The sequence below is a fragment of the Hyla sarda genome, chromosome 5 (assembly GCF_029499605.1).
Source record: "Hyla sarda isolate aHylSar1 chromosome 5, aHylSar1.hap1, whole genome shotgun sequence".
Taxonomy (NCBI): domain Eukaryota; kingdom Metazoa; phylum Chordata; class Amphibia; order Anura; family Hylidae; genus Hyla; species Hyla sarda.
In genome coordinates, this window is record NC_079193.1 from 142,382,406 (window position 1) to 142,399,456 (window position 17,051).

General features: G+C 43.2%; 1 protein-coding gene across 1 annotated transcript in view; it reads right to left on the reverse strand.

Annotated features, from left to right (window-relative positions):
• Positions 1 to 17,051, reverse strand: part of LOC130273491 (uncharacterized) — a 54,707-nt gene that overhangs the window by 7,041 nt on the left and 30,615 nt on the right. The window contains exons 5-6 of the mRNA XM_056520427.1: positions 11,382 to 11,471; positions 8,742 to 8,798 (exon numbers count right to left, since the gene is read on the reverse strand). Of these exons, the coding sequence (XP_056376402.1) occupies positions 8,742 to 8,798; positions 11,382 to 11,471 (147 nt within the window). The remainder of the gene's footprint in view (positions 1 to 8,741; positions 8,799 to 11,381; positions 11,472 to 17,051) is intronic.

Here is a 17,051-nt window from a genome sequence, read left to right on the forward strand (position 1 = left end):
CAAGGGGATTTTGGAGAGAACAATTTTCTGAAATGCTTTTTGGGGGGCATGTCACCTTTAGGAAGCCCCTAGGGTGTCAAACCAGCAAAAAAATAACACATGGCATACCATTTTGGAAACTAGACCCCTTGGGGAACATAACAAGGGGTAAAGTGAACCTTAATACCCCACAGGGGTTTCATGACTTTTGCAAATGTAAAAAAAAAGTAACATTTTTTACCTAAAATGCTTGTTTTCCCAAAAATTTTACATTTTTGAAAAGGGTAATAGCAGAAAATGCCCCCCAAAATTTGAAGCCCAATTTCTCCCGATTCAGAAAACACCCCATATGGGGGTAAAAAGTGCTCTGCTGGTGCACTACAGGTCTCAGAAGAGAAGGAGTCACATTTGGCTTTTTGGAAGCAAATTTTGCTCTGGGGGCATGCCGCATTTAGGAAGCCCCTATGGTGCCAGGACAGCAAAAAAAAAACACATGGCATACCATTTTGGAAACTAGACCCCTTGGGGAACATAACAAGGGGTAAAGTGAACCTTAATACCCAACAGGGGTTTCATGACTTTTGCAAATGTAAAAAAAAAGTAAAATTTTTTACCTAAAATGCTTGTTTTCCCAAAAATTTTACATTTTTGAAAAGGGTAATAGCAGAAAATGCCCCCCAAAATTTGAAGTCCAATTTCTCCCGATTCAGAAAACACCCCATATGGGGGTAAAAAGTGCTCTGCTGGCGCACTACAGGTCTCAGAAGAGAAGGAGTCACATTTGGCTTTTTGGAAGCAAATTTTGCTCTGGGGGCATGCCGCATTTAGGAAGCCCCTATGGTGCCAGGACAGCAAAAAAAAAAAACACATGGCATACCATTTTGGAAACTAGACCCCTTGGGGAACATAACAAGGGGTAAAGTGAACCTTAATACCCCACAGGGGTTTCATGACTTTTGCAAATGTAAAAAAAAAGTAAAATTTTTTACCTAAAATGCTTGTTTTCCCAAAAATTTTACATTTTTGAAAAGGGTAATAGCAGAAAATACCCCCCAAAATTTGAAGCCCAATTTCTCCCGATTCCGAAAACACCCCATATGGGGGTAAAAAGTGCTCTGCTGGTGCACTACAGGTATCAGAAGAGAAGGAGTCACATTTGGCTTTTTGGAAGCAAATTTTGCTCTGGGGGCATGCCGCATTTAGGAAGCCCCTATGGTGCCAGGACAGCAAAAAAAAAAACATATGGCATACCATTTTGGAAACTAGACCCCTTGGGGAACATAACAAGGGGTAAAGTGAACCTTAATATCCCACAGGGGTTTCATGACTTTTGCAAATGTAAAAAAAAATTTAAAATTTTTACCTAAAATGCTTGTTTTCCCAAAAATTTTACATTTTTGAAAAGGGTAATAGCAGAAAATGCCCCCCAAAATTTGAAGCCCAATTTCTCCCGATTCAGAAAACACCCCATATGGGGGTAAAAAGTGCTCTGCTGGCGCACTACAGGTCTCAGAAGAGAAGGAGTCACATTTGGCTTTTTGGAAGCAAATTTTGCTCTGGGGGCATGCCGCATTTAGGAAGCCCCTATGGTGCCAGGACAGCAAAAAAAAAAAACACATGGCATACCATTTTGGAAACTAGACCCCTTGGGGAACATAACAAGGGGTAAAGTGAACCTTAATACCCCACAGGGGTTTCATGACTTTTGCAAATGTTAAAAAAAGTAACATTTTTTACCTAAAATGCTTGTTTTCCCAAAAATTTAACATTTTTGAAAAGGGTAATAGCAGAAAATGCCCCCCAAAATTTGAAGTCCAATTTCTCCCGATTCAGAAAACACCCCATATGGGGGTAAAAAGTGCTCTGCTGGCGCACTACAGGTCTCAGAAGAGAAGGAGTCACATTTGGCTTTTTGGAAGCAAATTTTGCTCTGGGGGCATGCCGCATTTAGGAAGCCCCTTGTCACGATTCGGCTTACAGGTAGTGGATCCTCTGTGTCAGCGAGGGATTGGCGTGGACCGTGCTGGTGGACCGGTTCTAAGAGGCTACTGGTGTTCACCAGAGCCCGCCGCAAAGCGGGATGGTCTTGCTGCGGCAGTAGCAACCAGGTCGTATCCACTAGCAACGGCTCAACCTCACTGACTGCTGAGAAGGCGTGGGACAGAAGGACTAGGCAGAGGCAAGGTCAGACGTACCAGAAGGTTAGGGCAGGCAGCAAGGATCGTAGTCAGGGGCAACGGCAGGAGGTCTGGAACACAGGCTAGGAACACACAAGGAAACGCTTTCACTGGCACAAGGCAACAAGATCCGGCAAGGGAGTGCAGGGGAAGTGATGTGATAAGTGACTTGGGATGCGATTCGCGAGCGGGCGCGTCCCGCTGTGCGAATCGCATCCCCGACGGCCATATCAGTGCAGCGCTCCCGGTCAGCGGGACCGACCGGGGCGCTGCAGGGAGAGAGACGCCGTGAGTGCTCCAGGGAGGAGCAGGGACCCGGAACGCTCGGCGTAACACCCCTATGGTGCCAGGACAGCAAAAAATAAACACATGGCATACCATTTTGGAAACTAGACCCCTTGGGGAACATAACAAGGGGTAAAGTGAACCTTAATACCCCACAGGGGTTTCATGACTTTTGCAAATGTAAAAAAAAAGTTAAATTTTTTACCTAAAATGCTTGTTTTCCCAAAAATTTTACATTTTTTAAAAGGGTAATAGCAGAAAATACCCCCCAAAATGTGAAGCCCAATTTCTCCCGATTCATTAAACACCCCATATGGGGGTAAAAAGTGCTCTGCTGGCGCACTACAGGTATCAGAAGAGAAGGAGTCACATTTGGCTTTTTGGAAGCAAATTTTGCTCTGGGGGCATGCCTCATTTAGGAAGCCCCTTTGGTGCCAGGACAGCAGAAAAAAACCCACATGGCATTACATTTTGGAAACTAGACCCCTCGGGGAACGTAACAGTGTTACAGTGAGTTCTTACACCTCACAGGTTTTTTGAAAAGTGGGCCTAAATTGAAAAATTTGATTTTTTTACACTAAAATGCTGGGGTTACCCAATTTTTAACATTTTCACAAGGGGAAATATGAGGAATTGGGTTACAAATTTTGGAGGGCTTTTTCCCCTGACTATAAAAATCCATCCACATATGGGGTAACGTGCTGGGCGGGCGCACAACAAGGCTCAGAAGTCATAGAGGTCACTTTGTATTTGTGGCCTATGGCATATCAGTAGCTGACGGTTACATACATTCCGAGGAAAATACAAAAATGAAACACCCACATGTGACACCATTACAGAAAGTACCCACCCTGAGGAATGGGTATAGGGGTAAAGAGGACATTTCTAACGCACAGGGGTTTCCTAAATTTATTTTCCAGGAATGGATGAAGGGTAGCTTTTGAAAATTGCAATTTTCAACCTATGCTCTGCTTCATCTTTTTGGGAACAACTAACATGTGACTCTGAATTGTCGCCTGGAAATACAACAGAGCTCAGCGAGAACTCTTCGCATTTGATGCGGATGTTTGTTACGGACCTAACAGTTACATACATTCAGAGGAAAATACAAGAAAGGAACACCCATATGTGAGATTATTACAAACAGTACACCCCCTAGGGAAGGTGTATAGGGTGAAGTGGAGATTTGGAACAGATGGGTGTTCCCTTCATTTATTTTCCAGGAATGGATGAAGTGTACTATGGGGGGAAGAAAATTGCAATTTTAGAACTGATATGCCAATTATTTTCCCAGAATGATGACCCAGAGTACAGCCAAAAGTAAAAAGGATGCCCGCCCCAAACCCTATACTCTGAATCATCATTCTGGGAAGGGGATGTGTGGGGCCGTCCCTATTCTGTTACCTCAAATGCGCAACCCGCTCAGGTGGGGAGAGAGAGCGTTGCGCATTTGAGGCAACTGCAAACCTCCAATGCTGTTGACTCTGTGTCCCATGACCCATTTTTTAGGGGGAAGAAAAAAAAAAGATATTGGGGGTATTGAGAAAAAGGTTATTTTTTTTTTGGGGGGGGGGGGGGTTTGGTATAAAATTTGGAAGACAATGTACCCTGGACTGGTACATTGGAGTCAAATTGTGGGTAATGAAAATTAGGGCAAATGACGGAAAATTTAGTACTCCATGGAAGTGTGATACTCCCTGAAGCAGCCTATGCAGAGGCCCGGATGATCGGGGCAAGTGTCGCATTGAGTGGTGGTGTCCTTCCGAATCCCCCTCTTGCGACACACTCTGCATTTCTTCTGAGATCGTCCCTTCTTTCCAGTGTGGGGGATCACACCTGGAAAGTGTTGGCCGGGGACGATCCGGGGACCTGAAGTTCCAGAGGTGCTCTGACCCGCTCTTTGGCGGTCACCATAGATGAGGGCCTTTAGAACTTCCTCTTGGAACTCCAGGTATGTCCCTGTGTTGCCAGCGTTCTTGTACAGTACAAAAGAGTTGTACATGGCAACCTGTACCATGTAGACCGCAACTTTTTTGTACCATATCTTTGTTTTCCGCATGGCATTATATGGCTTGAGGACTTGATCAGAAAGATCAACTCCCCCCATATACCGATTGTAGTCCAGAATACAATCGGGCTTGAGGACCGGTCCCACGGTACCTCGCACAGGGACAGGGGTGCTGCCATTCCCATGAATTGTGGTGAGCATAAGGACATCCCTGTTGTCCTTATACCGGACCAACAACAGGTTATCATGGGTGAGGGCACGGGACTCACCCCGGGGGATAGGAGTCTGCAGGGGATAGGAAGGAAGGCCTCTTTGATTCTTCCGGACTGTCCCACAAGCGAGCGTGGATCTGGCGGCGAGGGATGTGAAGAGAGGGATACTAGTATAAAAGTTATCCACGTAAAGGTGGTAACCTTTATCTAGCAATGGGTGCAAAAGGCCCCAAACGATTTTCCCGCTAACACCCAGAGTGGGGGAACAATCTGGGGGTTCAATGCAGGAATCTCGTCCCTCATACACCATAAACTTGCAAGTGTACCCGGAGGTACTCTCGCAAAGTTTATACATCTTCACGCCATACCGCGCTCGCTTGGTAGGGATGTATTGCCGGAAGCTGAGTCTCCCCTTAAAGCTGATGAGCGACTCATCAATAGCGACCTCCCTTCCAGGGACATAGGCCTCCCAAAATCTGGCCCCGAAGTGATTGATGACCGGCCTGATTTTATACAGGCGGTCATACGCGGGATCAGTTCGGGGGGGACATGCCGCATTATCAGCATAATGCAAACATCTCCGAATTGCCTCGAACCGGGAACGTGCCATGGCCATACTGTAGAGGGGTGTCTGGTAAAAGACGTCCCCACTCCAATATTGCCTGACACTGGGTTTTTTAACTAGACCCATATGCAGCGCAAGGCCCCAAAAGGTCCTCATTTCGGCTGCATCGACTGGAGTCCAGCCACCGGGTCTAGCTAAAAGTGAGCCCGGATTAGCGGCGACGAACTGTTGGGCATACAGATTCGTCTGTGTAACCATTAGATTAACAAAGTCGTCACTGAAAAAATTACCGAAAAAGTCCTTTTCAGTGAACCCGGCGATGTTAATCTTGATTCCTGAGTCGCCAACAAACTCAGGAATCACGGGCTCGTGGTCCGCTGGCTCAGCCCAGACAAGTTCTCCGGTACGAGGTACCAGTGACCTTGGCAGGGGGGCTTCACTAGTATGAGCGACAGGGGGACTCATACTAGCATGGGGCACAGGGTCAAGGGCAGAGGAGGTTTGCGGCACCGCACGGCGGCGTCTCCGCCGCCTTGGTGGCTCATCATCAGAACTAGATGATAAGGAGGACGATGAAATAAGGAAGGTGGGGTCTTCATCGTCCTCTGAGCCGCTCTCGGTGTCGGAGGCAATTATGGCATATGCCTCCTCCGCCGAAAACGCTCTGCGGGCCATTTCCCTACTCTAATGGGGATACGGGTATGTGTGTGTGTGGGGGGGGGAAACTTTATTGGTGTGTGTGCTGCGTGTGGTGTGGTGCGATACTACCTCCCTAACCCGCCCTAACCCGCCCTAGCCTAACCTAACCTAACTAAACTAACCCGCCCTAACAGAAAAAAATATAAAATAAAAAGGGGACTTTAAAAAAAAAAAGGGGGACTTCTAGCGCAAAGAAAACCCTGCGCCAAAAAAATAAGCGTTTATCTAATCAGTGGTGTGCGCACTGATTAGCGCTTGTGGCGGCAGGGGGCGCAGAAGTCAGAGGGGGGTCCGGCCACTCAGCCCAGAACAGTGGCTGGTGGCTTGTACTCAGACCCCCACACAAAAAACCCGAAAAATAAAATAAAAAAACGCTTAACCCCGGAAAAAATGCACCCGCCTGAACAAAAAAAAAAACGCTGATCAGTGATAAATCACCGACAGCGGTGGGACAGGCTGCACACACAGGTACGGTCCGTTCACACAGTACACGCCTGCTACTGGTGGCACGGACCGCCTATGGGTGCAAAAAAAATATGCGTTAACCGAAAAAAGTGCCTTTACCACAAAAAAAAACGCTGATCAGTGATAAATCACTGACAGCGGTGAGGCACGCCGCACACACAGGTAAGGTCCGGCCACACAGTACACGCCTGCTACTGGTGGCACGGACCGCCTATGGGTGCAAAAAAAGCGCTAGAAAACGCGTAAAAAAGCGCCGGCACCACAAAAAAAACGCTGATCAGTACTACGGGACTGATCAGCGGCGGGTGGGCTTTAACAAACGGTGGCGGACCGCTCTTTTATAACTAAGAGGGTCCGCACACACGCTTAGGGAAAAAAGAAAAAAAAAAGATCTGCGCCAAAAAAAAAAGGCTGGCGGCAGACCGCAGCGACCCAGCAGGGCCGGGGTCACGCAGCTAAAGGTGCTATGGACCCACGGACACCCACTGAGGTACGCCGAAAAAAGAAAAAAAAATATACTTTTTTTTTTTTAACCCTAACCTGTCCCTACCTAAATCTAAAGCTATCCCTGGGGATTTCTGTGCCAAGGGGCCACAGAAAGGGGGCAAGGGGCACTTTTTTTTTACTGAGGGGATGGTGGGCAGCACGGGGCTCCGTCCTGCACACCAGATCTCTGTGGAATGGTGGGCAGAACGGAGCAACGTGCTCCTAGCCCCCACCATCCCCTCCTATTACATTGTGATTGGTGTGGCCACTTTGGCCACCCAATCACAACTGTACTGAGGGGGGTGGCCACAATGCCAGCCCCCAGTACAGTACGGATGGTGATTGGTGGTGTATACTACACCACCAGTCACCATCTATATCCGGGTAACAGGGTCACACGTGACCCTGAGGACCCGGAACCGCTGCAGAACGCCGGTTAGTAGTTACCGGCGTCCTGCAGCGATCGCCGGTATAGGAGGTCCTCCGGACCTCCTCCGGCACACTGCCGGGATGTCTGCTGATAGAAATCAGCAGACATCAGGCTCCGATCCCCGCCCGGCGAGCGGCGGGGAACGGAATCGCAGCGCATCGCTCATCTGAATTGATGAGCGATGTGCTGCGATCGCCGACATGGGGGGACATAATGACCCCCCTGGGCGATATGCCGGGATGCCTGCTGAACGATTTCAGCAGGCATCCGGCTCCGGCGCCCCTCCGGCTAGCGGTGGGGGCCTGATTTCCCATGGGCGTATGGATACGCCCTCGGTCCTTAAGGACTCGGAATGCAGGGCGTATCCATACGCCCTATGTCCTGAAGAGGTTAAACTTTGACATTGCAAAATACTATTATCTGTATTATTTATAACTGGGGTCTGAATATACCATCTAGACTGGCTTACTTTGAACTGGAGGCGTGTTTGGCTTTGCTGTGTTGCAGGACCGTCCCGGTAGCAACCTAGGACCCCAGTACTGCATAGCAACAGTGCTAACCACTGAGCCACCATGCTGCCCTAATAGCTGTATTTTTTCACCTAGAACTGCATGCTCAGGCTTGTTTTAAAGCCAATATTCATAGCTCTAGCTGAAACTCAGCCAGGTATACAAAGGATTTATGTTAAAGCAGCTTTTACTTTAGCCCTTGTGGAGGGGGCATTAGGAGACCTTTTAACATTCACAAAGACAGGAGGAGGAGCTGAGCTACGTTCTCTCAAGACACCCAAGTGCAAGTAAAAAGTGCAAGTGTTCACACAAAAAAACGTGCACGAGAATGCGGTCCATCGCAAGCCCTTCTCCGAAAGGAGAGAGCCCCCCCCCCAGTAAACCAAACCCTTCGCCTCCGGGCCAAAAGGCACCTGCAAGGCTCCAGGTACAATGTCCCCTTTTGCCGAAGTTACTCAGGGACCGAAAGTGCTCCTGGCAAACAACCAGGAAAAAATCAAGTTGTCACCGAGAAGCCAGTAAAACCGGCTTGGCACCACTGCCGAAATAAGGGTGCCCGGGGCATGGCAGGGAGGTGAGGAGCAGGAGGAGATGTGATCTACAGCCTTCTTCCTGGCTCTGTATAACTGGAGATCACTTACTAATTTAATCCCTACTCTGTGCCTAACCCAGCTTTACTGACTCACTGTTTTAGGAAGAAACGTATGTTATAATATACATATTTTTTATAGCTCCTCAAACCAACAGCAAATGTTGGGTTGTTGGCTTTCAGAAAATATCTAGGGTTTTATTCTAGCATGTTAAGCGTTTGAAAATTGTCCTGGCTAGGTGAAAAAATTTATAAATAAAAAAAACTGGCAGAAAAAGGGTTAACTGTTGTTTTCCTTAAAAATATCATAAAGTTAATTGATGTTATTATTACTTACCAACATATGCAACTTCCAGATATATAATAGGCAAAGAGATACTCCTGACAAAATATACTACAAAAGAAAAAATAAATTATATTAAAAGTTAGCATAGAACAAACTAACATTAATATCCCACTTGTATTATGGAAAACAATAAGCATAGGTGCAGGCATTTTACTTACAAATTTACAAAAGAGTCAAAAATATGTAATTACATAGGAATCCATTCTAATGTATCTAACATAATACATGCACTATAATGTACAACCAAAACAACAACAAAAAGTGTGATGAATAGCTATGTATGTATGTATGTATGGGAAGGGGAGCAAAACCACATTGCTACACCCTATACTGTATCCCAAACTAATTGTAAGGACCATAAGAATTCTGCCTAACGCAATAATGGAAACAAAAACTTACAAGAAAACTAAATTTGGCAGAAAAAGTTATGTAAAAACATGTTGTGGGAGAGTTATCAAAACCTGTCTAGAGGAAAAGTTGCTGAGTTGCCCATAGCAACCAATCAGATCGCTTCTTTCATTTTTGAAAAGGCCTCTGAAAAATTAAAGAAGCAATCTGATTGGTTGCTATGGGCAACTCAACAACTTTTCCTCTGGACAGGTTTTGATTATTCTCCCCCATTGTTTATTGAAATACCTTAAACATTACATAAGCCATAACTGGCAAGATACATACAGATGATAATAATAATAATAAAAAAAAAAACAGGGGCAACTGAAACACAGGGGCAGTTCTGTCTATGCAGATGGAGAAGCTTTACATAAATAAAGGGCATGTGTCTCCCAAAAGTCTAACTACTTTAGAATTTAATAGCAAAGTACACATGCAAATACATTCTAAAAATATAAAACAAAAGAGAACTCACAACTGCCCTCTGCCCCAATCTCTATGGTGATGCCGTTATAATCAGCAAATGCAGCAGGGGGCCATCTTGGGTTCTATTTTGTTTGGTATTTTGAAGATGTTGGACAACATTACAAATTTTTTCTAGCCACTAGATGGCAAAAACTACTAGTAAGCGGCCTAGTCGGCAATACTTAGGATGATTGCATTGCGCAGGCACGGCTCCTTTGTCCTTTTACCCACCCTGAGTGTGTTGTCTCTATGTGTGATGGCAACGTAATCACATGGTCAGTCACACAACGCCACTCTTAGAGGCCAGCTTTTGGTTGGTGCGTGGCGCCAAACAAGGATGGGAATTATGCTTTACATCTGATATAGGTTTATAATTACTTGAATATTCTTTGTGATTGGTCAAAAGCTGGAGACATTTGGGGAAATGTCAAAACCAGTGCAGAGGAAAAGTTGACCAGTTGCCCATAGCAACCAATCAGATCGCTTCTTTAATTTATAAAAAAAAGGCCTCTAAAAAATTTCAGAAGCAATTTAATTGGTTGCTATGAGCAACTGGTCAAATTTTCTTCCTCATGGATTTGATAAATCTCCCAAATTTTGAGCAGATTTCTTTTTATAGCAACATAATAACTGTCATGAAATGATTCTAAGAAATTAACATATACAGGAGGTGACGCAGTCAAACCTAAAATTCACCTGCTCAGACTAGTCAAAATCAGGTGAAAGAGTAGAAAATACATAAAAAGAGATACAAAAAAATAAAATAAAAAAGATTAACAAACATTATATATAATAAAGTTGTAGGTACAGAGCAACATTCGAGTATATTATGACATAATGGAATATAGAAAAAAGCAAACAAAAATGTTGAAATGTTTCCTTTATCTGATAACTGTGCTACTTAAAGGAAATATGCAGCAAAAAATACTTACCGTATCCCCTATTCACAGTGTCTGATCGTGGGAGGTCCGAACGCTGGGACACCCTGCGATCTCCTGCATGGGACCACAGCTGTGCCGCGGCTCTTCCGTGCAGGAGGCGTGTCGGCCGCAGCATGACATTGCGGCTGACATGCCCCCTTCATGTATCTCTATGGGAGAGGCGGGAAGGCAGCCTTCGTGCCTCCCCGCCTCTCCCATAGAGCTGTATGGGGAGGGGACGTACCGCGGCAATGTGGGGTGTCCCAGCGGTCAGACCCCCAGGATCAGACACTTATCCCCTATCCTGTGGATAGTGAATAAGTGTTTTTTCGCTGCAGATGTCCTTTAAAAGCCATAGAAGGAAAATAATTTTAAATCACAGTTATGACAAATATTTTTTTCTATGGCTAAGAAGTAGTACAGAAGCAATAGAGAATAACAGAGGCAATAGAGAATAGCAGCTACGGAAAAGAGAGGCGTTCTGGATTATGAATTTTAACTCATATATCAAGGCCAGACCTCTGATACATTTATTGTTTTTTTTTTGTTTGCTATTTTTTCTCTGTAATTTCACAATTGCCATAATCCTATTGGATATTACTTTGTACCTACAGCTTTATTACACATGTTGTTTGGTTTAAATCTTGCACTTTTTTGTATTTCTTTCCCATTTTCCACCTGATAAATTATTTGTTAATTCGAATGGGTAGGTTTTTGGTTTCTGTGTTACCTCCTGTACAGTGTATGTTTCAGAGTCTATTTTTTTTTTAAACATTGTTAAGTTCCTCCATGTTGTTTATTCCATTTATACACATGCATCACTTTATTATCTTTTAATCCTTGATAAAAGGCTTACGAGTATTCCAGTCCACCATGGTGTTCCCACATGGATTTCACCAAAGCATCCAACTATAATGATCACTATGGCTGTGACAAGCTGTACAACCTATTAGAAAAACAACAGATATGAGATAGAAAATAGTCAATATTGACATTACATTCAAACAGTATTGGGATATATATATATATATATATATATATATATATATATATATATATACACCAAAAAGAGCTGTTGAGTTCACAGCGATGTTTCACTACTATGGTCTGATGCTTAGAGAGTATAAACTTAGACTAGACAGTTAAAAAATGCTCCAAATTTAACACAGTGTCTTATGCTGCTTGGTGCATTTTGTTATTATTTGTTGTTAATGTATGGGTTCCTATGCTTTGTAATAATAGTGCACCATCTAGTGGCCGTTTGCATACACTGTAGCTCTTTACATTAAAAGTTTTACCTATTTCAGATTTCATATATACACCTACAGAGAATACCCAGCCCCCAAATGAGTACAAACAAAATGTAAATTATGAAAAATCTTTACTGTAATATCCAATAAAAAAATCAAAAAACACACATATCAGAAAAATGAATGGTACTGGGTGAGCCTGCAGGAGTATATGCTGTATGCCTCACTAACATGCAATTGTTGCATACAAAATAGTATAGAGAATAAATATGTGTATGTATGGGAGAGCCTATATCTATATATCAAAGAGTGAAAAAAGAAACACTTCACATGTGCAGTAATAGGCTCTCACATAAACAAAGAGAGCACTAAATAAATAAATAAATAAAGTGCTTAAGTGAATAAATATAAAGACATAATAGAATATACTAGCAAACAATGGCCATGTAAGATCAATGCATGCAGATAGTAATATAAAATACAGTTTATGAACTTTGATGACATCATCAGCTCAGGCCATAGCAGCCATTTCCTCATTTTACAGCCAACATTCCAGAGGTAATCACACAGCTAGTTTGATCCGGAGCAATTCTCTTCAACCAAACTTATGGTAGCATCGCTGGTATGTTCACACAACTAGGTCACCTTTTAAGTGGCTTGTTTAGAATAAGCTGTCATGTATACATGAGGAATAGTAGTATTTTTGGCCTTTATTTTATGTTTTGGGCATTTTTCACTATTTTTTGTCTGCAGAAAGCTATTTAGTCGAAGCTCAGTTCCACAGTGGGTAGAGATTTATCAAAACCTGTGCAGAGGAAAAGTTTTGTTATTGACCATAGCAACCAGTTAGATTGCTTCTTTACTTCTAGGCCTATGAAAAACCAAAGAAGAGATCTAATTGGCTGTTATGGGCAACTGCACCACTCTTCCTCTGCATAGGTTTTGATAAATCTTCCCTTATTTAATCTACCATTCACAGAACACATAAAAAAGAAGGGAAAATCCTTCCCATCTATTTCTCTGCAGCAAACAATGAGAAGTGGACATTATACAGCAATAATGAGTAGTGCAATGTGTAAATCCAGCACTAGCATGAGACAGTAACACTTTCTTGATGATGCAGTGTGTCCTTGTTTCTCTCTCTGCCTTTGTCTAGCAACTTACTATTCCTTCCCCTCCTATTGACTTCTATGTGCAGCATAATGTTTAAGTACGGACTGCTTGTTTTGATCCACAAGATAGATTTTAGCAGTGCACTAAAAGAGAAGGTGTAGAAGGGCACTAAAAGTGAAGGTGTAGAAGGGAGGAAAACGAGTGGCGGTATTTTTCTCTAATAAAATATACAAAAGTTTATTATATTCATTTGTACTACTGAGTTATTCAAAGTTAGTTGGAGGTGCATTACCTATTCCAATGTTAAAGGGGTACTTCGGTGAAAGCCTTTTTTCTTTTAAATCAACTGGAGGCAGAAAGTTAAACATATTTGTAAATTACTTCTATTAAAAAATCTTAATCCTTCCAGTACTAATTAGCTGCTGAATGCATAGCAGATGTATGCTAAGGGCAGCATGGTGGCTCAGTGGTTAGCACTGCTGCCTTGCAATGCTGGGGACTTTGGTTCAAATCCCACTAAGGACCACAATAAATAAAGCGTTGTTATTATTATAATAACGTCAGCAGAGAGAACTGTGGTCGTGATGTCATCAGAGAGCATTTCAAAAAGAAAAGAATTTCCTCTGTAGTATTCAGCAGCTAATAAGTACAGGAAGGATTAAGATTTTTTAATCGAAGTAATTTACAAATATGTTTAACTTTTTGCCACCAGTTGATTTAAAAGAAAAAAGGTTTTCACCGGAGTACCCCTTTAAATGTAAACCTAAAATACATGGTGAACCCACTTTCATCTTTTTTCTGCAGTTGCTCAGATTCCATGTCTCTTTTTTACTTATGGAATTATCTATGCATAGTGGGCTTAACTAGTCTGAGACACACCTTTAAATGGGCACTGTCAGATAAAAAAAACGTTTATACGTTGTACATCTTGGCAAAACATGAACCTTTACAATATACTTTCATAACAATATGTTACTTCCTTTTTATAGAAATGTACAGACAAGGAGAGCGCTCCTAGTGTGATACCGTAATGCAAAGATAATATAAACAGACAAGAAAACTTGCTCACCAAGCATAGTTGTACTGCGACCAAGTACAACTATGGTGAAGGCGTGAAGTGACCCTGCAACGGGCGAAGAACGGCAGCTGCTCCTGGACACACAGGCGAAGTAATTAAACGGATCCCTCCAAGGAACAAACCAGGATAGAGGCAGCGCACAGGACTTCAAAGGTAAAATGGTTTATTTACCCGGCATGCAACGCGTTTCGCTGGATAACCAGCTTCATCAGGCAATGCCTGATGAAGCTGGTTATCCAGCGAAACGCGTTGCATGCCGGGTAAATAAACCATTTTACCTTTGAAGTCCTGTGCGCTGCCTCTATCCTGGTTTGTTCCTTGGAGGGATCCGTTTAATTTTTATAGAAATGATAGCTTATAAAAAAAAAAAAACACCCCATATATCATCCAGTACATAATCCTGTCTGGGAGCAGCAGCATTTTTGTCCAAGCTGAAGTACAGGTATTGACAAAGTTCTGTAAATGAGGATGGGATTAGCACTCCTCTGTACTCAATCCTGTCCTATCAGACTGCAGCTTGCAAAAAAGGGAGGAGGGGGTTATAGAGCAGCCTACAGTGATTGGATGGAGAGACCCAGCACTCATGAAGGAAGATGAGTCATGCAGACTGAGGACAGGCCCCCTCCAAAGCACAGAATGACAAATCAGATCAGACCAATCAGATAGCTTCTTCTTTTTTTTTTTTTTTTTAAAGAGAGCTCTGAAAAATAATTGAAGCTTTCTGGCAACTACTCCACTCTTCCTCTACACAGGTTTTTATAAATTTCCCCCTACATATACATGATAAGGTTTAGGTACTGAGTAATAAATAACTTTTTTTTTGTGGGATATGACAGGTAAGGTTTATCATAGGCTGGTTAATTGCCCATAACAAATTCTGACTGACAGTATGGAAAATTGATGGGCACTTAAAATTTGCAAATGCACAGGAGCTCCAGCAGCACTGATATAGAGAGTAAGTAATATTTTTTCCCCCTTGGCTAACAAAGTAATGGCTGAACAGGCATACTTTTTTTTGTGAGTTTGGTTTAGTCCTTATTTTGTTGGTGAATTAAAGAAATCGGTGACTACTTGCCTCCCTATATATTAATGTACTGGTAATTTTCCTGAAAAATATGACAAAATAAACTCCAGTGCAGATTTGTCAGGAATCACAAAACTAGATGGGGACAATGTTGATGTCAGCCAAACCAGGGTCATACACGGAATCACAATCAGAATCTACAGGAACGTGCTTAGAGATCACAAACCACACAAGGTAGAGGCAGTCTGAACTGTTTGCACTTAAAGGGGTATTCCAGGATTTTTTTTTCATTTGACTGTGCTAGAAAGGCTGTAAAGTTAGTGTTGTTTATACTAGTGTCTTTACCTGTGTTTGATGGCTGATCTCGCAATTCTCACGTGACATTTGCCCCGGATGTTCATTTTTAGCATCAGACAAAAAGAGTCTCAGGCCTTCCCCAGGTTGCAGTGTGGCCCGGTGTTGAAAGTCACGTGTTGAAAGGGAGCATGGCAGTGCTTCAATGGGTGAAGCAGCCACTGGGTGGGTGAAGGTCATTCTACACAGGGCTGCAGGGAATTGTAGTTTTAAATGGGCACTCTCATTAAAACAAATTTTTGCTATTGCACTCCTTATGGTAAATAAAAAAGATTTCTAATATACTTTGTTTAATTAAGTTTTCTATGTTTTATTTGTGCTTAAAAAAAGTGCAAGAGCACATTTTCCCCCATCTTATACACAGACTTAGGACCGAAGCCCAAACACAGGAAGTGCAGCCTGGAGTGCTGAGGGGGGAGGGGGGGGTCCAGCCAACAGCATATGGCAGTTAAATGTGAGAGGAGCTATGATTGGATGAGGATGGACACATCTCCCTCAGCACCCCAGGCTGCACTTCCTGTGTTTGGGCTTCGGTCCTAAGTCTGTGTATAAGATGGGGGAAAATGTGCTCTTGAGCTTTTTTAAGCACAAGTAAAACATAGAAAACTTCATTTTTTTAAAACAAAGTATATTAAAAATATTTTTTATTTACCATAAAAAGGGCAATAGCAAAATTTTTTTTAATGAGAGTTACCCTTTAAGCACAGCATGCATGGAAGGGAGCCTATCTGAGCTGCTGTCAGAACCTATAGGGTTAAAAGGTTCTGACAGGTTCTTTGTTGTTTTTTGTTGCTGGGTTACGCCTGGCTGACTGGTCAGCTGGCCTTGATTGGAGCACCTGTTCTGGCTCCATATAAGCTGGCAGTCTACTCCCTGTCAGTGCTTGTTATAGAGCTCAATTTGTACTCTAGTTAGCTGTCATCTGTATTTGTTATATCTGCCTTTTTGAACCTTTGGCTCCTCTCTCTGACTATTCTCTCTTGTATTAACGATTTTGTACTGTGACATCTCCTGGCTTCAGATGTGGATAGTTGACATTGGACTCATTGTGTGAGTGTTTAGTCTTTCTTTGTTAGTCTGTCTGTTATCCTACTGTCCCCGGACCTAAGTCTGTGTCATTGTAGTTTATTATTTTGACAAATACGCCCCCCACTTATATGGGAAGGGACTGTCTTCGTGGTTGTGGACCTGTTATTTCGGACAGGTACGCAAGTAGGCAGGGACAGGGGGAGTGGGCGAGAACAGTGTGCACTCCTTCCCTGTCCATTCCTGACAGCTGAATTGGGTAAGGTGGTTGATGTGTGGGAAGGAGATATGTCACCTCCCACCTAGAAATAAGGGATCCTGTGGATTGTCGTTGGAGGGAGGACAAAGAAACAGGAAATAGCCAGTTCACACAAAAAAGCCAGTAGCATGATGGGGGACAGAGGACACAGCCATATACCACCAACACAAGCACACATCATTGGTAAGTATGTTTATTACTGGCTGAAAGGTAATTAGTAAAGTCACTTTAGGTTGGATAACCCCTTTTATAAATGCATTGTGGCTGCAGGGATGTGGAAATCCTATAGCCCGACGCCCGGGACAAGTAGTTTCGGGCGCCGGGCAGGTGAATTGTTTATAGATTTAGCCCTGTATCGGGCGAGCAGGGACAGACCGACGTCCCCCTTATTTTTCTTTAATGTTGGTGTGAGGCGCAGGAGC